The sequence below is a fragment of the Pseudorca crassidens genome, chromosome 5, assembly GCF_039906515.1.
Source record: "Pseudorca crassidens isolate mPseCra1 chromosome 5, mPseCra1.hap1, whole genome shotgun sequence".
NCBI lineage: Eukaryota > Metazoa > Chordata > Mammalia > Artiodactyla > Delphinidae > Pseudorca > Pseudorca crassidens.
The window spans coordinates 74,471,773-74,498,385 of record NC_090300.1 but is presented as its reverse complement, the minus strand read 5'-3'; the positions used below and the strand labels follow the sequence as shown (position 1 = coordinate 74,498,385).

Here is a 26,613-nt window from a genome sequence, read left to right as displayed (position 1 = left end):
CCAGTGGAGCTGGGAAGCTGCTGCACCCAATGCTGGTGGATCAGGAACAGTGAGCACAGAGATCCCTGCTGTCACCCTGATAAAGTGAAAATGATAGCACACCTTCCATGTGATATTTGGGTGGATAAGAGACCTTTAGCAAGGTGGCTCGCATACTTCAAGTACTGCAGGCTTCGGGGATGGAACAATTCTCTCCCCTGTGCATGTGTGGAAGGACAGCAAACTGACGGAAGATGAGTTCTGCTCTCGCCACCACACAGAACCCCAGGACCGACAGTCTCCTCTGGTTCCATTCCTGAGTCTGGTTCCCTGTGACGTGCTCCTTTTTCCTTTATGATACATTTTTTTTTCCAGTGGTGCATTTTGCCTCGCTCTGCATATATGTCTGAACGTAAATGACAAATGGGCTTCAAGGTTTTTTCCAAAAAGATTACCAGCCTCTCTGTAAATCAGTGGGATATATAAAGATATTTTTGTAATTGCTGAAATTAAAAAGACTGACCACACCAAGTATTGCAAGGATGTGGAACAACTGGAAATCTCATACATTGCTGGTGAGAATACAAAATGGTACAGTCATTCAGGAAGACAGTTTGGCACCTTCTTCAAAAGTTAAACATCCACTGACCATATGATCCAGCCATTCCATTCCCTACTATCTACTCAAGATAAATGAAATCATATGTCTACATGAATAAAGACTTGCACATGAATGTTCATATCTTTATTTGTAACAGTCGGAAAAGAGAAGCAACCCAAACTTCCAACGACAGATGAATGGATAAACATATTGTGGTGTGTGTGTGTGTGTGTGTGTGTGTGTGTGTGTGTGTGTGTATTCATTGAATAAAATATATTTTATATATATAATATTTATTTATATTATAAATACTTTGATATTTATAGATAATATTTAATTATCTATAAATATTTGTAAATTATGTATAAATGTAATATATTTATTTTTATATATTTATACATTTATTACATTATACATATATAGTCAGAGGAATAGTACTTAGCAATAAAAGGAAGAAAACTGTTGATACACACAACAGTGTAGATGGATCTCAAGATAGTAGATGGAGCTCAAGATAATTATGCTGATTGACAAAAGTCAAACAAAAGAGAGTTTGATGATTCCATTTACATAAATCATAGAGAGTGCACCTAATCTATAATGGCAGAGAGCAGTCCTTGTTTTCCTCAGGTCTGGGGAGTGGGGTCAGGGACGAGTGAGAGGAGGGGATTACAAAGGGCACTAGCAAATTGTGACTATGTCGTCATTTTGACTTGACTGTGGTGGTGTTTTCATGGATGTCTACATTTGTCAAAATGTATTAAATTGTTCCCTTTAAATATATGAGGTTTATTGTATGTCAATCATACCTCAGTAAAAGCTATTTTTAAAAATGGATATCCAGGGAGAACGTGCCAGCTAACATTTTTCTCCAGAAACATCTGAGTTCTCTCCACTCCTACAGAATCAAAATACCCTGTTCGAAATCCACTACTTAGTGTTTCTCAGGTGACCAGAAGCCAGCTCATTCAGGGCAGACATGGACTTACTTTGGGTTTTCCATGAACCTTAGCACACTATCTTGCCAACATCACAGGCACTGAATATATACATATGAAATGAGTAAAGAATGAATTAACTAATTAATTGAATAATCAGTTATCAACCTTAACTGTCTTCACACAACTATCATTTATATGCAGCTCTACAACTGCAAACTTCCATCTCTCCAAGATAAATTCCTTTTTTGGACAAGCCAGTACTTCTCCCTCCAGATTATCAGGCAGCAAGTCTTTGAGAAAGATCTGTGAGTATAAAGGATGCAATTCATAAAAGAACCCAAGGAACACTATTTTTTTCTCCTCAAATAGAACATTGAGCTTGCCTCTTCAGTGTCTTTTCAGCAGCGTTAAAACTTAGAATTGTAGTTGAATACCTACAGATTCAGCTGACAAAGTGTCTATCAACATTCAGGAATCTCACTGTAAATGGAAAAATACCTATAAATAAGAGGAAAGCTCTGAACCAGGAGACAAAAGCCCGGGGTTCTAATCCTGAGTCTGATTTTTACTAGCTGTTTGAACCTGGTTCAATTGCTTCACCCTTCTTGGGCTTAATTTTTCAGTACTTAAAGCAAGGGGGTGAAGCAAAATCACTCATGGAATTTTCCTATCCCAACCTTCTGTGATTTTGTGATTTCCAGGAAGGATCTATTTAGCTTGGACCAGGGTTTAAATGAACTCTTTTGGGGAGGGAACAGAATGAGGTAGGCAGTTGAGGGATTAAGTGGAGAAGGGAAGGGTTAAATTTTCAGAGAGTACTTACAAAACTCTTGCACATGGGTGGAAACATTAAGAGCCAGTTCTTTGCCACTGAACTTTCTACTTGGAGTATACCTCTCATATCGTATCATACTATACCTCCTCCAGGAAAAATATATAGCTCTAGTTTTGTGTCCCACGTGGATAAATTGTGCAATGAAAAACAACATGGCGGTTTTGCTCTAAAGGAAGCATGAGCCACTCATTCTGCAACTTTTCCGTGCCTGTTTCATATCCAAGGACAACAGGCAAAGATTTGGCATAATCTATATTCAATCACTGTCAGAGACCAGAATTGCATTTTCTGCCCCTGCTTCTGCTTGGCAAGAGTCCTTTTTGTTCTGATGCCTAACGGGATGCAGTCTTCAGACGAGTGATTGATTGCCAGGTGCAGGAGTGATTAAGCCAGTGCAACTGTGGGTCACCCCATCCCCACAGTGGAAGAAAAAAGCATGCATTTTCTATGAGAACACTGTAGCTTTCTTTGGCTTTGCAGCTCATGACATAAATACCCTGGAGTTGAAAAGAAATAATAATAACCTATGTATATACTGAGCAAACTGGGCTCCTTCATGAAAACAGAAAATGGAGAAAACAAGCTACTATCAGGACTTTGGGGCAATTTTTAATTGTAAGAGATTAAAGCATAATACTTATTTTAAAAGACTGAGTCACTAGTGGTGTCTTTCCTATGCTGTGCTTATTTAGCTAAATAAATGTGATGCGTGTGTAACCCAGTCATATCTCCACCATTTGCTCTGCCTTAAAACGTATCTCTGTCTGGGGAAAAATATAAAAATAAAAAATAAAATCCATCTCTGAAAGTGCTGAAAAATATTCAAGATGTTTGCTGAAGACTTGAAGAAGAGAAAAAGGAGAATTGAATAAGTCAATATAGAGCATAACTTCCTAGTATCTTCTTTATCCATCTGTTCCCCAAAGTTTCACTTGCCTTCCTCCCAAAGTGAGACAGTCCAAAGTCCCGTCTTATCCTCTCTAAGGCCAGAATCTATTGGAGATATGTGGTTCTTTCCACCTCTTCTGTTTATGGCACCTTGAGGTTGGGAATATAGAAAAGACAATTTCCTGCCACCAGACCCCCTGGCCCACCATACAGGGACAGTCCTGGAGAGGGCACCCAAATGAAAGCTCCTTTTCAGGATAAGGAAGTAAGGCCAACTCAGGAGGCAGTGGGTCATGGCAAGGATGGGATACTGAGAGATGGGTCTTGTGAAGAATCTTATTCTATAGTGGAGAAAATTCTTAATAAACCTTGGACCTGGTTTCTGGGATGAACTCCCCAGTCTATTGTTTCCTATGGCCCCTAGCTCTACCTTCTGGGAAGTTGGAGGCTCAAAGATTTTTACAGTCAAGAGTTTTTAAGACCAAGCTTATAGTTTTGTTTGTTTGTTTGTTTGTTTTAAGCAAAGTGTTTTCCTCAAAAGCACTAGGCTTCTGATCTGTGTGTTGCCTGTCAATTCCATGTGCCAATGACCAATGACCATACCCAAAGTTCTTTCCTGGACTTAGTGCTCCAGCTGGCTGTATTTCTTTATTTCTTCACACCTATGTTGAATTCTCTCAACCTAATAGTCCCTTAAGCTGATCTAAAACAATAGGCTTTGGCAGGAAGGACGCATTCTTAATCTGATCTGTGCTACAGAACTGAGTTTCTTCATTAAACTCGTAAGTTCTTATAGACCTTCTCTGCTCAAAGCCCTTATGTTTCTTCCAGTTTGGAATCCAGAGGCAGTGGACTTTTCAGACCTAAATTTTTAGATCCTTATCACCTTTTATTTCTACTTTCAAACCAGCCAGTCCCTGTACAGGCTTATTTCTTCTTTATAATACCTTGTTAAATGCACTAACACACGCAATGCACATGCAAACATTCTTGTTTTTCCTAATCTATCCCCCTAGAACTACAGATGTAGAAGACACTTGCTGTGACTTCCAAGTTCCTAAAGGTGACAAGATTACCTAATATTTTGCCACTGTGTAACATGATATATCTGCTTCGTCCTCAGCAGATGCTTGATCACTGAGCCAAATTTAAATATTTTAGGGTTTTGTTATAGCAAGGTCCCACATCCAGAATCAATTTCTGGTTGGTGTTGGAGAAATAATCTAATCCTGCCAACAAAAAAGAGCCTTCTATACCAATGTAGGAGAGAGCGAGAGAGGAACACAATTTATTATTGAGTGAACATTAACAGATTTCCATGCACATAAGGTAGAAAAGTGACTACAAAGTCTGAGCAGAGTTTCACTCAAATTTATACAGTAAAATGGTGGAAAAAGCAATTAAAACTTTTTTATCTTCTTGAGAGACAAAGGGGACGAAGCTTGTGACAGTCTTTGTTCATCTTATGAGAGGCCCCTGAGCTAATTCCAAAGGTTATTTGGCTCATGGCCTTGGAGGTACCTCAACATTGTAAAAACTGTAGCCTGGGCTTAATTCCTAAGAAGATTTACATTTATTCCAGAGGTTAGATCAAAACCTCAGATTCATTACATCTCCAAAAAAATACTAAGAAATGGGGTAAGGGGGAAATGGTCTCTTTGTCCTTTATAAATAGAGAAAAAATTTTTCATTTATTCTTACGTCAGTTAGGATCATGATAATAAACAGATGTAATGTAAACAATGGCTCCAAAAGTATGTTTCTTGTTCACATAATAGTCCAACGTAGATGTTCCTGGTCTGCAGTTCAGCTCTCCTCCATGCAGTCATTTGGGGACCCACGCTGACAGTGCATCTGCCATCCTCAGCTTGTGATTTCTAAGATCACCCTGGGGGTTGCCGTCCCAGTTAGCCGTAAAGGGGAAAGAGCACAGAGGAGGCATTCCTATTTCTTAAAAGCCTTAGCTTAGAAACGATAGCCATCGCTTGTGCTCACATTCCACTGATTGAGTTATATGGCCACACCTACCTGTAAAAGAGTCTGGAAAATGTGGTCAAATGCTGCCCACAAAAATTAATTGACAGAGGAAATTAATTTGGTAAACAGCTAGCCACCTCTACTACAAGAGATTAGGCCAAGCGATCTGAAAGGCAGATTATAGGGCCTGTAGATAAATTAGCGAAAAGGCAGTGCCTTTTAAAAGTGCTCACTTTTCTTATTGCTAGTGCGGCCTCTCCACCCACCCGGTTCACTCCTCCTCGGGTTACAACACAGCAACACCGCAGGTAGCACTACTGTAACTATCTCTTCCGCGCCTAGTTCCTCTGGCTCATTTGGAAGTGGGTCTCATTCTGGATGAACTTAGTGCTGAGGGAGTCACTCACGGTCGCCCTGGCCTCCACCTGTTCTAAATGGTCTGAGGTCTGAGTTCCCAAGAGCTTAGATTCCCCTGGCCAAGCTTCTCTTTACTTCAGTTACCAGTCTCAGCCCTGTCAAACATGTTATTTTGCCAGCCTTTTAGTAGGCTTGTAGATTTGAAAATTCCCACTGCTTCTCTCCAGGCATTCATTCAATTCTAATATAAGAACATTGAGAGCAGGGGACTCGCTGGTCTCTGCACATCATAGAAGCTTCTCAGTCACAGCTACTGAAACATTTTTGTTTGGAGATATGAATGACCCCCAATCTATTCCATCAGTTTCCCATAGCTTTCCTCTTTCTCACTTGTATTAAACAAGTATCTCTTTATTTTCTTGATTTTGATGCTTTGACGTTTGAGGCCTTGCTGACACTGAAGGGACTGCTGCTCCCAGGCTTAGCCAATTCCTAGAGGTAGTAAACAGCTCTCCTGGGAGGGTACCTTTTGAACGCAAACCAACCAATCCACATCTCCAACCACCACCTTTATGGACACTCCCACTCCTGGCTGCTATCCATCTGACCTGATCACCCCAGGTCCAGTGAATTAGTCAGGGTTTTACAGAAACAGAACCAATGGTGTGTGTGCATGTGTGTGTGTGTGTGTGTGTGTGTGCGCGTGTGTGTATGTGTGTGTGTGTTTATGTATGGAGAGAGAGAGAGAGTTTATTGTAAGGAATTGGCTCTTAAAATCTGCAGGGCAGGCTGGCAGGCTGGGAACTCAGGGAAGAGTTGCAGTTTGAGTACAAAGACAGACTTCTGGCAGAATTACTTCTTGCTCAGCGGAGACCAGTCTTTGTTCTAGTCAGGGCTTCAACTGATTCGATGAGGCTCACACACATTAGGGAGGGCAATCTGCTTTACTCAAAGTCCACTGATGTAAATGTTAATCTCATCCAAAAAAACACTGTCACAGAAACATTGGAATAATGTTTGCCCAACTATCTGTGTACCATGGCTCAGCCAAGTTGATACATAAAGCTAACTATCATAGCCAAGTAGCAGGTAACTGGCGACAGCCCTTAAACCCTGGAGCCTGCTGAAATTATTCAAAATAGCCATTCTAAGCCTGCTTACTCTGATTCACCCATTCCATCCCACAAAAAAAACACAATAAAGGCTCTTCCGCATGTTTTCCCTCTCTCCTTCTGCCTCTGATCGACCCTGGTGCTTCTCCATGTGGTCCCACAGAGTGGCATGCTGTGTCTCCTGTTTCTGGGGACGTGTGAATATACCAAACTTCCTCCTCCATCACACTCACTTCCATGTCTATGTGTCTCAGCATATATGATTAGAACAAACCCTGTGTACCCTTAAAACATCCCTAAATAAGGTACTCTTGGTATTTCTCCTTCAGTAGAAATTTTATTCCTGGAAAACCATCTCAGATTCTGGAATTTAAAACCCTCAGCATTCCTATCATAGGTTGAATGGCCTTCTCCTGCAATGTGCTAGCTTTTGCCTCAGATCTTCATATTTTCAGGCTGGCAGCATAGTAGTATGTGGTACCCCAAGTATAAGAGCAAAACCAACCACTGTATGCTTCTCCTCGTCCAAGAAGAGTTACACTCTGAGGCCTAACCATACTCCTATTGAATCTTGAAGCTATGTTGAAATCTCCATCCCCTCCACCTTTCAAATACAATCAAATCATTCTCCAGTGCCCTAGCTTTTCTGTAAGAAAGAGCTCTGTGGAGGTAGTATTCAGGCTTCATCCTCATTGCTTCGAGTCCAAAGCTTATGGTTTTAATTACCAATGGGTTGGCAGGGCAATGTTGGTTGTGAAATGCCCAAGGTCGCGAGGCCCCTCCACAAGACCACCAGAGTCGAGAGTCAAAGCCAAACGGCAAGGGTCATTTATTGCAGGTTCGAACCTGGACCTCCGCGCACTCGTTGCCGGTGACGCTAAGAGGTCCTGGCGGAGTTTAGTACAGCTCTTTTATAGACCGGTACAAACATAGTCCCCGATTGGTTGACTTTTAAACAAAGACACTAGTCGCCGATTGGTTGACTTTTAAACAGAGATACTAGTCGCCGATTGGTTGACTTTTAAACAGAGACACTAGTCGCCGATTGGTTGACTTTTAAACAGAGACACTAGTCGCCGTCTGATTGGTTGGACGGTTGCGGGGGGGGGGGTCAGCAGGCGTAATTACAGAAGCGAGAGCGGCTGGTTAAGTTTCGGTTTCCTGAGGTTTTGTTTCTTAATTAGAAATACTTAAGGCGGGGCCATGGTCGCAAAAAGAAATAGTGCAAACAGGAGGACTGATACAACCCTAGCAGTGCTGCGGCCTCCACCAGCCCAACGGCAGGGCGTCGGGAGGCTGTGCGCCCAACTTCAGGCGGCGCTCCCAAATGTGGCAAGCCCAGCGCCGCGCCCTGGAATGGTCCTTTTTCGGCCCTTCCCCTCCGGAAAGAACAGAAAAGAAATTCCAGGAAAAGCACAAATTGAATGCAGGGCGTCAACTCAGTCCTATTCTCACCAAACCAGAACATAGCCCCCTCATTCCCCCCTTTCTCATGAACCAGAGGAGCCAATCTTGGGTCCTCAAGGCTCCGTTTCTTCAATTTCTGAGGCCTCGCAGGGCTGATATTGTGTTCTTAATATCATTAGCTGGACTGTATTTATTCTTTCGCGAACAAAATTCATGACTTTACTGAGTATACAGGGGCCTATAGTGAGGAGGAGAAGGAGGCATAGTAGAGGGCCCAGGATGGGGAGGAGGAAGGGGAGCATCCCATGAAATCCTGACCAAAGGGGATTATCCGCTAATTCTTGCCGGCGGCGAGCTAGGTCTTCCTGGAGCTGGTGGATCTTGTTTCTTACAATGCCTGATTTATTTGCATAGAAACAACATTTTTCTTTCAGGGCGAGGCATATCCCACCCTGTTCAGCTGTCAGCAAGTCTAAGCCCCTCCTATTCTGTAGGAACACCTCGGCCAGCGAATCTAATTGGTCCTGTAAGTCCTGAATGGTCCCAGAGAGAGTTTCTACATCTTCTATTAATTGCCTAGACAGCTGACTATAGGAGTGAAGGGAGACCCCAAGACCTGTACTCCCTGTGGCCACAGCTCCTGTAATTCCTAATCCTACCAGGAGGGGTAGGACTGTAATGGCTCGTTTGGTTCTCCCTGCCCAGAGGTCAAAGCTGGGAATGGGCAACGGGGTGTCTCCCGAGATCAGGTCTACATTGGGGAGAAGGGTGGCCAGGGTGCAGACCCCTGTCCAATTCGGGGGTAAATAGGTGTATGCTAGGTTACTTCCACAGACAAAGACAGTGGTATTAGGACTACAGAGGGAGGAGTTCACGGGGATATATTGACTACATCCAGTGGATGAAAGGATTCCCAAGTCAATACTGGCGTTAGAGAGGGAATCGTTCTTGACAAAGCATGAGGTATTAAAGGTGGTTGAAAATTTTGAAAATTGTATGGGGAACGGCTCGGGGAGTGAAGTAGGGTTACATCGTTCGCTGATATTTAAATTGGCGAAGGTGGGGATGGCTATAGGGCGGGGCGGTCCTTGAGGAAGGCAGAGCCAGCAATCCTGTGCTAAGTTGGGGTTGGTGGTATTCAAAAGCGCAAAAGTAGCTTCTAGTATGGACATGGTCTGGGAGTCAAATTCAGAGGGATCGACCTTAGGGAGAATTAGGGGGTGGTAGCTGAGCTGTGGGTACAGATGCCGCTAGGCCTCTTCTATTTGTCTTCGGGTTTCTATCTGGCGCACTGCGTCCTGGGGTCCCCCACCGTCTGACATATGTGTGGGGGCCCCGGTATTCCAGCATACCGGGGTCCCGGGGGTGCCAGTGCATCCAGCCTGAAGGTATTTATTATCATCACTAATGGTGGGGCTTTTATTATTCTGTAGTATGGCTGTGAAATAAGTCTTGTTATTGGCCCCTATACATTACTGGTAAGAGGAATAGCACATGCTATGCATTGATTCCTGGAAGGTAGAACAGGGGCAAGTAGCTCGAGGGGGGAGTTGCTTAGGCTTATGGTAGCATTGCCAGTTTTGAGAGGCCCCGGTAACCCTATATTCCTGAACAAGATACGCAGTTATGCCCCCGCAGTCCTGCATATGAGTATACCCTCGGGGAACAACAGGAGTCTCCATAGTACCTCCCCTGCACTCGCACCGTGCACCATATAGTAGTTGTATTAAAGTATTCTTATTGGGGGAGGGCCGAATCCTCCCCTCGTGGCCCGAGGGTTGAGGGTTAGGACTATCATTAGGGCTATCAGCAGTACCTTGGTCATCATGGGGGAGGGTACGGCGCAAAGTCAGTTTGAGGGGATTGTTCTTACTCCGGTCAACAGTCCAGGTGACATCAGCTTTAGTGGACTTGATGAGGTCAGAAAATGGGTCCACCGGCTTGACGTGTGTGTGATGGATCCAGGCAGCTATGCTGTCCACCTTGATGGCTGTCGGCGTTGTCAGGATGATCTGGTAAGGTCCTTTCCACCTGGGTTCTAGGGTCTCTTGTCGATGGCGTTTGACAAGGACCCAGTCACCTGGCCGGAGCTGGTGTGGAGTAGGTGGGGGTCCTGTTGCATATAGCTCTTTTAGTTTGGGCCAGATTGTCTCGTGTATCCGCTGTAAGGCTTGGAGGGAAGACAGGAGATTATTTTCTGGGTCCAATTGGATAAGGTTAGTCTTTAGATTAGGGATGATAGGAGGAGGCCTACCATGCATTATTTCGTAGGGAGTAAATCCTAGCTTATAGGGGGAATTTCGCACCCTAAACAGAGCGTAGGGGAGTAGGACTACCCAGTTAGCGCCAGTCTCCATGGTCAATTTAGTCAAGGTCTCTTTTAGAGTTCTATTCATCCTTTCTACCTGTCCTGAACTCTGGGGGCGGTATGCACAATGTAATTTCCAATTAGCCCCAAGTATGGAAGCCAGATCCTGACTTACCTTAGAAACGAAGGCTGGCCCGTTGTCGGACCCTATCATAACTGGAAAGCCATACCTGGGCAGGATCTCTTCTAGTAGCTTCTTAGCTACTATTCGTGCAGTCTCATTCTTGGTTGGGAATGCCTCAGTCCAACCTGAAAAGGTATCTGGGTTAGAGGAAGCTTGCTCATCCATCTGATGTCATCCTCCGAGTAGTCGGGTTGGGGCGGTAGTTCCCGGGGGCCTCAGGCCTGCAGATCTGTGCTTTCTTGGCAGAGGCTCAGTATCCCAGGGTGCCGAGAGTCCGTAGGAGGTTTCTGGTTCCCTGCAGGCAGGCTTCAGCGGTCTCAGCAGCTATTAAGAGATCATCAACATACTGCAGGAGGGTTACATTGGGGTTTTGTCTCCGGTACTCACTGAGATCCTCGTGTAGGGCCTCATCAAACAAGGTAGGCGAGTTTTTGAATCCTTGGGGAAGTCTGGTCCAGGTGAGTTGTCCGTTTATACCTCTCTCGGGATCTGACCATTCGAAGGCAAAGAGTTCTTGACTTTTGGGCGCCAAGGGTAAACTAAAAAAGGCATCTTTGAGGTCCAGCACAGTATACCATTGTTTTTCTGGACTAAGGGCGCTCAAAAGAGTATATGGATTGGGCACAGTAGGATGGATGTCTATGACCCGTCTGTTTACTTCCCTCAGGTCCTGCACTGGGCGGTAGTCTTTACTGTTAGGTTTGCGGACTGGCAGCAGGGGTGTATTCCAGGCCGACTGGCAGGGACGCAGTATCCCCAGGTCAAGAAGCCGGCGAATATGAGGAGTGATACCAGTCTTGGCCTCTAGGGGCATGGGATACTGTCGGACACGTGCAGGATCTGCCCCCGGTTTGATCTCTATGAATAGGGCTGGGCGGTGTTTGGCTAGTCCCACCACCCCTGTTTCTGCCCATGCTTCGGGGAACTGCTGAAGCCATGACTCTATATCTTGATTTTGGGAGGGTGGTTCCTGGTGAAGTCGGTACTCATCTTCCAAGTTCAGGGTGAGCACAGATATGGGTTGGTCGTGAGGGTCTGTTACGATTGGCCCCTCTGGCCGAAAATGAATTTGTGCTCCCATTTTAGTGAGTAAGTCTCTCCCCAGTAAGGGGCAAGGGCTATCGGGAATGACCAGAAAGGTATGGGTTACCCTTCCCGTGCCCAAGTCCACAGTTCTCTGAGTGGTCCAAAGGTAACGTTTGACTCCCGTAGCTCCCTGGACCCAGGAGGATTTGTTAGAAATTTTCCCATGGGGCTTAACCAAGACCGAATGCTGTGCCCCTGTATCCACCAGGAATTGGACTGGTTTCCCCTCCACTCGTAGGGTTACCCTGGGTTCGGGGAGGGGGTCCGAACCCCGTCCCCCCTACTTTGTATCATGTGTAAACAGGACTGGGGTGGCGTTCGGTTGCCATTGCCCCTGGTTGGGGCGCGGCTGCCTTTTCTTGGGGCATTCCCGAGCCCAGTGGCCCTTTTCCTTGCAATAGGCACATTGATCTCTGTCCAATGGTCGCCTGGGAGGTCGAGTGGCTGGGGGGCCTTATTGATCTTCCTGAACAATGGCCGCCAAGACTTTAGTCATTTTCTCAGTGGCTTTAAGTTGTTTATCCTCTGGGGCGTCCCGGTTATTAAAGACGCGCTGGGCGATACGGAGTAAGTCCTGTATCTGTTTGCCCTCCAGATCTTCTAACTTCTGGAGTTTCTTTTTAATATCAGGGGCTGCCTGGTTAACGAAGGACATTACAATGGCGGCCTGATTTTCGGGGGCCTCTGGATCCATAGGGGTATACTGCCTAAAGGCTTCCATTAATCTTTCTAAATAAGAGGAGGGACTTTCTGTTTTACCTTGTACGATTGAATATACCTTGGCCAAATTAGTGGGCTTGCGCGCGGCAGCCCGGAGACCCGCCATTAGAGTCTGGCGATAAATGAGCAGTCGTCCCCTACCTTCTCCGGTGTTATAGTCCCATTCATCCTGCGGGGGGCGAGTTAAGGGAAAAGCTGCATTGATGAGGTCAGGGTTAGCGGTGGGTTGACCATTATCTCCAGGAACCAGTTTTCTCGCCTCCAGCTGGATTCGCTCCCGTTCTTCGGTAGTGAATAGGATCCGGAGGAGCTGTTGGCAGTCATCCCAGGTGGGCTGATGAGTGAACATAATGCTATCTAGAAGAGCTATCAAGTCTTTAGGATTATCAGAAAAACGGGCATTCTGGGTTTTCCAATTATATAGGTCACTGGTAGAGAATGGCCAATACTGGAGTCGGGGGTTCCCTGTCTCATCGGGAGGGCCTATTTCTCGCAGGGGTAGGGCTATGGTGGAATCAGGATGGCGGAACCCTGGGTCGCGCTGAGTGCGTCCGCGAGTGCGCCCAGCCGGCCCCTGGGAATTATTTTCATTGGGCAGGGGGACCGGTAGTGCCTCTGCCTCTCGGTCCTCCGGTTCTGGCCTGGGTGGCCCTCCGGGAGGGGCCGCAGGACGTTCTACCAAGGGGAGAGGAGCAGAGCCAGGAGCAGGAAGGGGGACTGGTTGTGGGGCCACAGGAGGAGATTGATATGGGGGGGGGTCTAGGAGAAGGAGGTCTTGGCTGTCAGAGAGTATGGGTGCAGTTCGGGTCTGAGGCTTGGGAGGTTTAGTTGGTCGGGCCGCAAGGATCTTATATGACCCTGATGACAAAAAGGGGGTCATCCAGGGAGGAGGGTTTTCTACCAGGTCCTGCCATACCAGGATGTAGGGGATCTGGTCCGGATGGCCTTCTTTTCCTGGCAAGAAAACTCTAGATTTAACTTTTAGGATTATAGGAAGACAAAAGGTACCCTCGGTGGGCCAGCCAACCCCGAAAGTTGGCCATTCAGAGCGGCAGAAGGTAATTAGTTTTCTTCTCCGGATATCCAGACTGAAGTTGTGTCCTCGGGACTTTACATCCCCGAAATTAGCGAGAAGGAGGGAGAGGGGGGTACTCTGTGCTTGGCCCATGTCTAGGTCCTGGAAGAGATTGATTAGAAAAGGTTACTCTGAAAACAAAAGTGATTAAGAGCAGTCCCAATAGCGGAGTCTGTAAAAGGAGGAAGGGGAGGTTATCGCGTGCGTGCTTCAGATGGGCTGTCAGCCCCAGATGGGTCGTGGTGGACGTCTCCAACCACACCCGACTAGGTGTCCTATAGCGCGTCCGCCAGGACTGTCCTAGTCCCCAAAACAGAAGGTACCCTGAGCCGGCTTACTTACCGATCGGTTGTCAGCGATGACCCGTTGACCTGATGTCTGGTGGGCTTGGGGGCATCCCGGACGAGCCCCCAAATGAAATGCCCAAGGTCGCGAGGCCCCTCCACAAGACCACCAGAGTCGAGAGTCAAAGCCAAACGGCAAGGGTCATTTATTGCAGGTTCGAACCTGGACCTCCGCGCACTCGTTGCCGGTGACGCTAAGAGGTCCTGGCGGAGTTTAGTACAGCTCTTTTATAGACCGGTACAAACATAGTCCCCGATTGGTTGACTTTTAAACAAAGACACTAGTCGCCGATTGGTTGACTTTTAAACAGAGACACTAGTCGCCGATTGGTTGACTTTTAAACAGAGATACTAGTCGCCGATTGGTTGACTTTTAAACAGAGACACTAGTCGCCGATTGGTTGACTTTTAAACAGAGACACTAGTCGCCGTCTGATTGGTTGGACGGTTGCGGGGGGGGGGTCAGCAGGCGTAATTACAGAAGCGAGAGCGGCTGGTTAAGTTTCGGTTTCCTGAGGTTTTGTTTCTTAATTAGAAATACTTAAGGCGGGGCCATGGTCGCAAAAAGAAATAGTGCAAACAGGAGGACTGATACAACCCTAGCAGTGCTGCGGCCTCCACCAGCCCAACGGCAGGGCGTCGGGAGGCTGTGCGCCCAACTTCAGGCGGCGCTCCCAAATGTGGCAAGCCCAGCGCCGCGCCCTGGAATGGTCCTTTTTCGGCCCTTCCCCTCCGGAAAGAACAGAAAAGAAATTCCAGGAAAAGCACAAATTAAATGCAGGGCGTCAACTCAGTCCTATTCTCACCAAACTAGAACATAGCCCCCTCAGTTGGTACACTTGAACAGGCCAGTCTGCTCATAAGCCCTCCTAAGAAGACACATCAAACCTAATTAGATAACAATATCTTTTTCCAGTAAGGATCCTGAACTATTGTCCACTTTTTTTCAAGCTACTGCCTCCAATTCCAAATCTAGATGTTGATTCTGGTTCCCAGGTGGTGATATATTTGGACTTTATCATACTGAACTCAACCTACTGACTGAAAATTATGCCTCCCTCCATCCTCTCCTTCTCAGTGGAGAGGCTCCCTCAGTCTGAACCCAGGTCAACTCTGGTCAACTTTGGGAATGACTCTGGGTACTAAATACTTGGAGAGCTCCTATTAAATAACCTCCACTTTTCTCCCTTCTCCCTTCTATTCTGGGTATCCATCCATCCTTCTATCCACTAATTCACTCACCCATTCAAAATTTTTAAGAATTACTATACGCCGGAAGCTATGTTAGACTCTTGGACTAAGACAGGGTCTACATCTTCAAGTCTACAATGTAGTGGTAGGGAACAACTTTTAGAAAAAGAAAAATCGCATAAAAGGTGGTGTATGCTATAATAAGAAGTATGAACAGCTCACTGTGGGAGGCTGCTGGTGACTAGCTGCTTTCCTGCCCACCTCCTTCATCCCTCCAACTCCTCTCTGACCCTCTGCGTTATCCTCCACCAATACAGTCGTCAGCTCCCGAGCCTGCTGTTTGTATCACCACTGACATGCCTTCTTCATTTCACCCATCTTTTCTCTCTTTTCCTTGCCTGCTGTTTGTATCACCACTGACATGCCTTCTTCATTTCACCCATCTTTTCTCTCTTTTCCTTGCCTGTGAAATGAGATCCCACAAGAGACATATTAAAACGTGGTAGTCATCCCATGGACAGGGCTTTAAAGCAGATTTCAAGTGGCTGAGTCTCAGTGTGGAAAATTTGTGTCAGGATAACGAGTTGTCTGTGTACAGATACTCTCTACTGTAGAAGAGCAGATGAAGTGAAGTGCCTGCTGTAATTGCTCCCTTTGGGGAAATATATGGGAGACAGGACAAAGTGATATTACTACTCAATTGGCCCTGCACCATGAATTTTAAAATGGTTATGTGAAAATACCAAAGAGAGATACATGGTACACTCCCACACACATACAAAAAGAGACTTGGACCAAACTGCTGGAAACCGTAACAAAAAGCAAGTACATTTGCCTACATCACTAGAGCCATATAATATGAACGATCAGGCATGTGTCAGAGTCCCTGGCCAAACCAGGCAGGGTCAGAGCCCTTCACCTTGGAATGCACTAGTGTTTGGTGGCTGCCTGACCCTCCCTCAGAGAGATGGAGGCAAGCTGTCCAAGAGTGCTGATTAGAAATTCGTTCATTTATTAATTCATTTATTTATTCAGCAGTTATTCATGAAGTACCTACCATACGCCAGGTACTCTACTAGGCTGAAGATACAATCCTGAACCTGAAGGATGCGATCTGTGCCCCCTTGGAGCTTATATTCTAGAAGCCACTAAGAATAGCTAGAAGCAGTCAAAGCTAGAGGACAGTAGGATGTGATTGTAGTAGTTCTAACGTTTAACTTTGATAAGCCAGGTACTAAGCAGTTTACTTGCATTCATTCTTTTAATACTCCTCACCATCTTAAGTTTAAGGTTATTATCCTCACCTCTTTTATTTTTATTATATTTATTATCCTCATCTTACAGAGGAGGGAACAGAAGTTCAGAGGAGTTAAGCAACTCGCCCCAGTTTGCATCGTTAGTAAGCGGCTGTCTCTGCCACAGTCTGTGCTTAGCCACTACGCCCTATGGGACTCCAAAACAAGAAAGCTGAACCAATGGGCTAGCGAGGGGACAGCACTCTGTTGCTCATTTTCCTTGAGTTAGACTTCAAGTCTCCTTTTCCCGTCATGGACTTGCCTTGACCCTCAGGGCTAACCTCCTGCTGCATTTCCGCCCATGAGCCCTGTCTCCTGTCTGCACCACCCTCAGGTAAGGCGCTCCACCACTCTGGGGAAATGCATTGCCTCGGGTAGTGAAGCCCCAGGAACCACACCTTGCAACTCCGCAGGTTCACCAGGTCCTTGGACAGGACAAGAACACAGAGCATACTATGGTGTCCATATATAATACTCCTACAGATAGATATACTATCGGATGCATCTGAGGCTCCAGGGAAAACAAAGCCTTGATCTTTGATTTTTCTTTTCTGCTATAATCTAAACCAATAATGCAGTTGAAGATAATATAGAGCTGTATCAGGAAATCCTTTTTCACTTTGTGCTGAGTTTGGCTAATGGAGAGGTAACGTAGCAACTGATTTTTTCTTTCTCTGCCTTTGTTAGCAACTAAAACCAGAATAACTTATTTTTTTCCTCCTGGCTTCATTTAGGGATTTAAAAACCTTTTGTTCTGGTTCTCTGCAAAATTCTATTGTATCTTTGAGGAGAACGTCTCCTTCCTGCTTTATAATCTTCTGCTATCTGTAGGAAGGAACATGGAATAAACTTCTAGGAGAAAAAGCGATCACCTCCGTCACTTGACAAGGACTGAAATGTGAGGTTTTGACAGATGACAAATTGATTGTGATTCGGGGAATTATTTAAGTCATGAAGGACAAACATGAAGGGTAAGAATTTTTCTGTTTACAGGCGTAAAGCTAAAATGAACCCACAAATATCTCAACAGCCATATTTTCTAGTGTTTTTCAGAACACATCTCTCCTACTCCAGGCATAGAAGGAATGCTTTCTAGAAGTGACATTCTTACCACTTTTTAGTTAATATAGTATTATTCAACAAGATCCGGAGAATGTAAGAGCTAGAAAGAAACTCTGAAATCCCCTAGTCCAAGGAACTCATTGTCCTGTTGGGGAAACTGAGGTCCAGAGAGGAACGCTGCTTGGCAGACGTTAATGGAAGAATGAGATTGCACCCTGGGCCTTAAATCTCCCTCAGTCAATCGTGCTCGTGTCTGTTACCTCTGCTGTTTCCATATAATTCCTAGACTTGCGGTAGGAATTCCTAGAATTGCTCCCCAACCAGACCAGCTGTGCCCAGATCTTTGTGTGAGCTGTAAGAAATACTTAAAATAATTTAATTATTAATGATGAAGAGATACAACAGCTGCTGCACCTGAAGGCTCGTCATTCTCACATCTTTAGTGATACCTCGTTTATCAAACAGCACAATAAGATAATAACTTCACCAAATGAGAGATACTGACATAAAGTATCTAAAAAGACCTGCCTTTTTCTTTTAGAAAAAAAAATGTCAAAATGAAACCCATGTTTTCATCATGTAAAATTACACTTCTCCCTTTAAAACTCTCCTTTTTTCATGATACATAAAATATTGAAAGGGCCCAACTGCAAACTTAACCGTTGGGAATCTACGTATATGTACACACGTATCTTCATAGATTTCTTGAGGACTTCCTGGAATAATTTTGGCTGGAAGCAGATTAGAGAGAGGAAGAAGAAGCTAAGCTTATTTTCCATCTAAAAATTAATTTAGAAGATAGTTATAACCATACTTGCCTTTTAATTAGGTGTATAAATTTTTAATAAAATTAATAAATAGAAGCCACAGAGCAGCAATACCCTAAAAGTGGTCCATTGTCTAGTACTCCCATAAGACCATCTGTTAAAAATGGATACTGTGGTCAAATGAATTTGAAAAATGCAAATAATATAGTCCCTTGAAAATTTACAATCCATATTAGCTTTTTACAGCTCTGAGGTGTCCTGCCGTCAAGATAAATGCATTTTCCAAGCTATTTTAATACAGAGTCTTTTAAATTTTTCATGGAACACACTTTGGAAAATCATGCCACAGATAATACTTTTTAAAAGATCAATAAGAAGTATTTAAAAAATTATGACTACATTGAAAACCGAGAAGTAAGAGCAAGCAAACTAGTCTTCGCTTGTGGTACTGTCAGGTCTAGACTTGTGCTTTAAACAAACACAAAAGCAGGCATAAAACATGAAGTAACTGTTTCCAGACATTGGATAACAGGCAGTTCAAGAATCTGACTCCTAAGAGAAGAAAAAGTCATTAAGTGAGCCCTTGATGGATGGATGGCCTTTAGCCTGGGGCACTGTCTGGGAGGGGGAGGGGAAGCCCAAGCAGTTTCACTGAGCTGACTGAAGAGCAGAGATCAGAGGAGAGATGCTGCGGCAGCTGGGACTTGTGGGCTAGGGTACCAGGAGCAGGGAGTCACACAGAGAAGGAGCTCAAGAAATCCACCTATTGGTCCTCTTATCTTCGTCCAAATACAATTCTTACACACAGCGCGGCCCAGTGAGACTGGCAGAAAACAGCTATTGGTGTTCTGTGATCTCACAGGAGGTTTTGGACTTCCCACAGAGCACGACCATCCTGAGTGAAGAGACTTTGTTGAACACTGTGGGCTTTACCCTGGGAGCCAGTGGGACCAGGCTCTCCACTAAGGGCTGCACTAGACCCCATCTAACAAAGCTTAAAAACAAGCCTCCAAGGTATCCCGCTGATCTGGCAGTCAACTATTCCTGCCGTAAAAAAATTCAGCACTCCTTCCTGGAAGAAAAACAACCAGACTCTTAAAAAGGCAGCATTTCCAATATCTAGCATATAATTTAAAAATTACTAGGTAGTTATCTTAAAAAAGCCAAAAAGATGTGGCCCATAACAGGGGGACGTGAGTAGTAGTCAATAGGAACAGACCCAGAGATGACTGAGGGGTTGAAATTAGCAAACAAATGCTTAAAACAGCTCTTCTATTTAGGTTTATAGACTTCAAGGAAGATAGACATAATAAGTGAACAAATGGAAATAAACTGAAAACTCCCATTATGCTTGCAAGTACATATTATTCCTTTCAGCAAAGACTTTTTAAATCATCTAGTTATTAATTATCAATACTTTCTATAGGAAAGTTTTCAGTCTTATATTGAGATTCTGTACTTGAATTTTGCAGATTTTGAGAGTTTAAAAGAACCCCCAGAGCAGTTTAAAAAAATCCTATAAGCTGTGTCTGAAAAACACATAGAAATCATATCTAGACATATTAGAACTTGGCTGTTAATGGCAAGTTATAAATGATTCATTAGCTGGCTAACTATGGGAAGTCAAAAAGAAAGTGAGAAGCAATGAGAGAAAATAGTTCAAAACTAAAATACGAAGCAAGAGCAAGTAGTTGAGAAAGATGGTCCGCCATAGAAGAGTTTCATAAAATTTCATCTTCAGTCAAAGCCAGCTCTTCACATTCCAGGAGACATTAGCCTCCCCAGATTTGATCTTTCCAATTCGGCTGCCGGTAAGCATGGCAGAGCTCCAACTTTTGTAGACAAGCTTCTGTTGCAAATCTTATAAGATCCTCTAGATCTTGGGTCAGGAAGGTCAAACAGGTACTGCCAAATGAGTGTGTGTGTGTGTGTGTGTGTGTGTGTGTGTGTGTGTATAAAGAGGTGTTGTGTCCTATAGCCTGTAGATTGTCCTTGCAGGAATGAAGTTCCACCTCTACTCCTGAACACAGTGCTATAACAAGGGCAGGGTGGGGGGACTGGGCAGAGCTGTGGTCCATCCTGAAAGGGGTGGTATATGATCACTGATATGGTTTACAATCACTAGCACATGGTAGTAATAAAAAAGTAGGTTGACTTTTTGTTGGTTTTAGTATTTTTAAAATTCTCTATAGGGATTATTTCCACTGCCCCCTCTCTCAAAACGTATCCCACTGCCTGAATAGTTTGCTTGTTACTTTCACAGGCCATCCTGTATTTAATCAGTCAATTGGAGTAGTGCTCTTACACTCTTTGCTCTGCAGCAGACTTCATTAAAGGACTGAGTTTATCTCCAGGGCTTTAACCTGTATTATATGGACCTATTTTTAATTGTCTTCAACAGATAAAATGTTCCCCTGCATAGATTCTAAGAATGATTTTATAGAAAATCTGGTAAATTTAACACGGTTCTATTTATATAGCAACACGTAAATCATTTAAAAATTTATTTCATTTAAATCTCTTAGTGCTTTTCTATCCTTATACACACAGATGGATATTATTATTTTCATTTGACACATGTTGAAACTAAGGCCCAGAAAGTGATTGTCTAAAGTACCAAAGTTCCTTAATGACAGTGAGGGGACTAGACTCCAGCCTCTTATTACCCACCTCTTTTCTTTTTACTGAATTATACTACATCACTTATATGTCTATTCAAGTTAATTACCCCCTTTTAATAAGAGACTATCAAGAAAAGTATTTTGGGGGATATATGTATATGTATAGCTGATTCACTTTGTTATGAAGCAGAAACTAACACACCATTGTAAAGCAATTATACTCCAATAAAGAGACTTAAAAAAAAAGTATTTTGTAAATTTAGATTTTTATCTTTAACATTCCCATTTAACCAGTAGGAAAGCCAGAGCTCAGGGATGTTAACCAGCTTGCAGGAAATAGATGGTTCATTGACAGGACAGGGAGTAGAATACAGGTCCTCTATTTTGTTCATTGCACCACGGCCAACCTGGGCTCTGGGCTTTTGCAGGATCACTGGTTTCCATAAGTCCTAGGAAAGAGAATTTTACACCCAGGAATAACAGCGTCATAACAAACATTATATAAGATAATTAGATCTCCTGGTGTCTTTGCTGCTTTAAATATCTTAGATCAAGCTGCAGTTAAATGCCCTAAGGCAGGGAGTTAAGCTCTATACCAAGACAAAGGTCTAACAACTGAGACTGGGAGTGTGTCTTGTACGGATGAAAGACTGGCCCACCATGAATGGCTCGCCTTGTAGCGGGAATGCAAAGGTAGGAGGAAGTGATCTGGAGGAAAGTCTTCTCTCCCTGGGCCAGAAGGATGGTGGAAAAAGGAAGGTACACAGGGCACAAAGACAGTTGGGGGTAGTGGGCAGACCCATGTGTCCTGACTTCTCAGCTCTGGGCTTCAGCCTGCAGAGAGGAGATGTATTAGTTAAGCTCTGGTGAAGCCTGAGAGCAGAGCAAACATTGTCCATTCCCATTTCAGACTCTGGAAAGAGATCCCCTGGTGGGCTGAATTCCACATACCGACCGTGTCAAAATAAATTTGGCGATGGGTGGCGCTCGGGCGCGAGGGGCGATGGGCGGGGGGCAGGGGCATGGGGTGGGGCGGGCCGTTAGGTCGCTCTCCCTGCTGGGAAGTGTAGTTTCTCCCTCCGGGTTTTTCTGGGGTGGGGAGGTTCTGGGCTACCTCCGCGTAGCTACCCCGCACGCCCTCCCCACCTCGGTCACGGCTCTGCGCGGCCGGTCTGCGCATGATAGGCTGAGGTTCCTTCGGCCAGTTTCCCGGGACTTCGAGAGGGGACGGGGCGGGGGTGGGGACCTGGGGCACTGGCGGCTGCCGTTTAGGTCGCTGACAGCCAGCCCTACAGCCCCAGCCCTTACAACACGCTCGGCCTCCCCGCTTTTCAGAGCACCCCCTCCCAGGATAAGACACCGAATCGGGCCGGAGGGGCAGATCCCCCGACCACTTTTTTCCCCTCCTCTTCAGCGCCTTCCCCTTCCCATCCCTGAGCCCGGCCTTCCTGGGTTTCCAGCCGGCCCCTCACCCTCAAAGCAGACGCGGGATTGGAGGAGGGAGTTTGGCCAGGGATGGGACTTAACAAACTCCTTGGGGACCTTGATTCCCAGGGAAGAATGGCAGTGATCCAGTACGGATTGGGGGCCCAGTCAAGCAGCCCAGAAAGAGGGAGATTATACAAATAGATGTAAAGACCCACTTAACAACATGTGTGAACCTGTATACAAGACTGGGACAGGATACGAGGTGCGAAGAATCCAGTTTCAACTTATCAGAAAAAGATGCCATCTCAATCTTGGTTTGTGTTTATTTTCCGCTGACCCTGTGGGTGAAGATATCCTTGACCATTACTCCATCTGAATATGTTCCAGCTCATCCGATGTTACATCACCAGGTTGAAAGGTATGGAGATCACCACAAGGATTTGGAGAAGAGTCCTAATAGTTATTAAAATTCTGGACTAGATCTACTAGGAAATGTAGATGGACTATAAAGCACTTGCCCAACAAACTGCTCACGAAGTTTTAGGTTACTATCAAGAAACATCAGGCTGGGGCTTCCCTGGTGGCGCAGTGGTTGAGAGTCCGCCTGCCGATGCAGGGGACATGGGTTCGTGCCCCGGTCCGGGAGGATGGGCCCGTGAGCCATGGCCGCTGAGCCTGCGCGTCCGGAGCCTGTGCTCCGCAAAGGGAGAGGCCACAACAGTGAGAGGCCCGCGTACGGTAAAAAACAAAAAAAGAAAAAGAAACATCAGGCTGGAAAGTGGTTAAGACTTCATTAACTTATTTGTGCATTTTTATTCCCCTTTGAGAGAAAGATAACTGTTTCCAGCAAGACTTCTAAAAAAATTCCATGGAAATCTATATCGTGTTGAAGGAATAATTCTGGAGTAAACATCTAAACTATCTGATTTCCTCTACAAACCTGAAAACAGAATTACATGGGACAAATCATTGAAAAGTGTACAACATGGTACAAAATTTGGATTTGGACACATTCATGTGTTATACCATTACACAAAGTTTTGCCATATCCCCCCGAGATTTTATCGACTTAGTGTATTTGAAGCACTACAAAGGGAATATGGATATTATCAGTTCTTCTAGTGTGTATTTTCCAGCATATCCTCCAGCTTCAAATTATATTCGTGGTTGTAACCATGCTTGTGGCTATATGTGTTCACCTCTGCCAGAGAACCCAGCGTATTCCAAACTAGTGATGTTTGTCCAGAAAGAAATGAGAGGAAAATTGGCCCCGTCAATAATTTAAGCAACCATGTCTTCCAATTTAGTAAGCTTCATCCTCAATGTAAAAGATGGAATAAAGGCAAACAAAATTCCCAGGACGTGGATGTCATCATAATGGGCATTCATCATTCCTAAAGAAGAAATGAGGCCACTGAAAATCATGTGTGACAGTTACTGCCTTTTACTTCTAAGTCAATATGCATAAATACTGTTACACTATTCTAAACAGTATTCTTGAACAAACTACTGAAGGTACTTTGTGAAAATGAGAGCTCATAGTTGTACAAGAGAAGCATTAAATATAGTTTTTAATCTCGAAAAAATAAATAAATTTGGCAACACAATTAGATAGAGAAAGGCCATGATATTTAGTTTCTCCAAGCAGCTCTAAATCCTCATTTAGAATATACCACATTATTTCTATTTAAATACTAAGCACTTTTAGATGATCTGAAGAAACCCATGAGGCCAGGGGCTCCTATAGATGTAGACCTACATTACGTCCTAGAAGGAAATCTCAAGAATTGCTGAGTTTTTGAGGCAGATGACTTGCCCCAGGGCCATATAGCAAGGGGAGGGGAAACTCCACAGTAAAAGTTGGACTGAACTGCTTGTTTCAGGGGGCCAGAGAGAGGGCATAGAGACTCAGAAGCGTCTAAAATGTGAGTAAGAGCTAAGATAATGTAGGGGCAGCCAGGGAGCGTCACTAGATTAACCAAGCTCAGAGAGAAACCAAGCCCAGAGAGAAATACCGGTTGATGGTAGATATTAGCTGCAATCAGTGACAAAGACAATGCCTCAGAAACCAGAGGAAGCAGCAGATGGTGCAAGGAAACCATGTGGACCTGCTGATTCTCCTGCCTTCCTCCATATCAAGATGTCACATAATCCCTTTTTCTCCACTCACACAAGCACCTCAAACTCCCAATCTTTTTTTTTTTTTTTTTGGTTAGACATATTCTTTTTTTTTTTAAACTGAGGTATAGCTGATTTGCAATATTATGTAAGTTTTAGGTATACAGCATAGTGATTCACAAGCAGATAATCTTAGAGAAACAGAAGCAAGGGAAAGGCAGGTAGTGTATTTTGCCTTAAAGTAGAACGTTATCTCTAGGAACTGTTTAAATCATGGCATCCAATTAGAATTTTTTTTTTTTAATTTTGAAATTATCTCAAACTTACGGAAGAGCTGCAAGTATCATACAAAAACTTTTCCCCCTCTGAACTATTTGAGAATATGTTGCTGACATCATACTTTTTTAATCTCCCCACCAATATTTTCAAAACACAAGAAAATTCTTCCCCATGAACACAGCACAACCATTAAAATCAGGAAATTCACATTCATAAGTTGCCACCATTTCCTCCTCGGGCTTGATTCAAATTTCACCAATTGTTACAATAATGTCCTTTATCCTTTATAGCAAAAGGATACAGTTCGGAATCACACAATGCATGTCTCTTTAATTATTTCTATTTGAAACACTTTCGTGGCCTTGAAGTTTTGAAGATTACTGCTTAGTTATTTGGTAGAATATCCCTCAATTTATGTTTCCTGATGTTTCCTCACAACTAGATCTAGGTTTTTCATCTCTGGCAGGAATATCACAGGAGTGGTGCTGTGTTCTTCTCATTGCGTATGATCTTCAATGTGTTCCATTACTGTTGATGTGCACTTTGATCACTCAGTTAGAGTCTGCCAGACTTACCCACTGTAAAACTGATCTTTTCCCCTTTGTAATTAACAGGCATTTCAAGGTACCTTGAAATTATGTAAATATCCTCTTCTTCCTCACACTTTCAGTTTATTCATTTATTGACTCATAGTCAACATGTATATAATGTGGCTTATAGTCTTACTATCATTGCTTATTTTGATGCTCTGTGTCCTTCTGATGTGTCCACATCATTCTTTGAGCACTTCCTTAGCTTTCTAGCACAACCAGATGCTCTAAGCTCTAACACTTACCCTGCTTGGACCCACCAATTTTTATTCAGGATCGAAATGGTCAGGAGAGGAAGAGAAGGAAAGGACAAGCTGGCAAGTTCCAAGTTCAAGCAGACAAGCTAATTTCTATCCTCATTATCTCCCTATCCAACGTGTGGGATATAAAAGAAGACAAAATCAACTGCTTACCCTCTGCTAATGTGAATGGGAATGTGAAGAAATTTAAAACCTTGCTACCTGTATTTTATAAGGGAGACCTGTGTTCACAGCTCCCTGAGACTGTCAGTTCTTGGTTGGTTACTTACATTACACCTTTTGTTCCCTCTTCTGTAGTGTTTAGCAACAGATCTTTGAAGCAGAGCAGTAACATGAACCTGTTTTACAATCTTCAATAATGGAAGAACTGGTAACATGGTAATACTTTTCTAATGTCAGTTGGAGAGATGGCCACAAAAAGGAAGGTAGAACGGAGGAGTCACCGAAAAGATAAACAAGACCCAAACTCTGAAGTTTGTTTAGGCAAAAACAAATGATGGAGAAAACCAAGACTTGTCCAGAACCAAAAGGAGACCTGGGCTTAAGAAGCTTGAGAACCAAGGGACAGTGTGGCTTCCAATAGCAGCTTGTCACCACTTCTCCACTATTTCCTAGAGATTATGAACCAGGGGGCAACACTTAGTATTTCTGTACTCTCAAAGGAGCTCCTTTTTAAAATGAAAATACACGCTAGGAATAATAAAATTTTAACAATATTTCTTCTCTAGAGAATGGCATTTTGAAAGATATTCATTATCTAAGTTTTTACATTTCTGATATGTTGGAATTTTTACTATGTATTATTTTGTAATCAGAAAAATTGCAGACATGTAAGAAATAGAAAGAATAAAATAATGGATGAGGAACTAGGTAGTTTCATTAAAATATTGCATGCAGTTTTTTCCTTTTTTCTGAAGTATAATGTTATGCTTAGTAAAATGTGTAAATCTTAGGTGTAGAACTGGGGAATTTTTACATGTGTATACTTTCCAGCAACCACCATCTAGATCAAGATAGAGAATATTTCTATCACCTAAGAGAATTTCTTCCTACCTCTTCCCAGCCAATCCACCAACCAAGGTCACCACCACTTTGACTTGTATCACATAGATTAGGGTCAGGAAGCAGCCTTCAGCTCTGACTTGACCACTAATGTATAGTGCCAATCTATACAAGTCCCTCTTCCTC

The 26,613-nt window shown here is 44.0% G+C and overlaps 1 protein-coding gene and 1 pseudogene across 1 annotated transcript; one reads left to right on the top strand and one right to left on the bottom strand.

The window, feature by feature from the left end:
- Nucleotides 1-7,711: 7,711 nt before the first annotated feature.
- LOC137224483 (syncytin-2-like) lies at nt 7,712-9,311 on the bottom strand. The gene has a single exon (XM_067737252.1). It carries the CDS (start codon nt 9,267-9,269, stop codon nt 8,211-8,213), a length of 1,059 nt encoding a protein of 352 aa, XP_067593353.1. The 5' UTR covers nt 9,270-9,311; the 3' UTR covers nt 7,712-8,210.
- Nucleotides 9,312-22,114: 12,803 nt separating this feature from the next.
- On the top strand, nt 22,115-23,587 carry LOC137224285 (stAR-related lipid transfer protein 6-like; annotated as a pseudogene).
- The last annotated feature ends 3,026 nt before the right edge of the window (nt 23,588-26,613 follow it).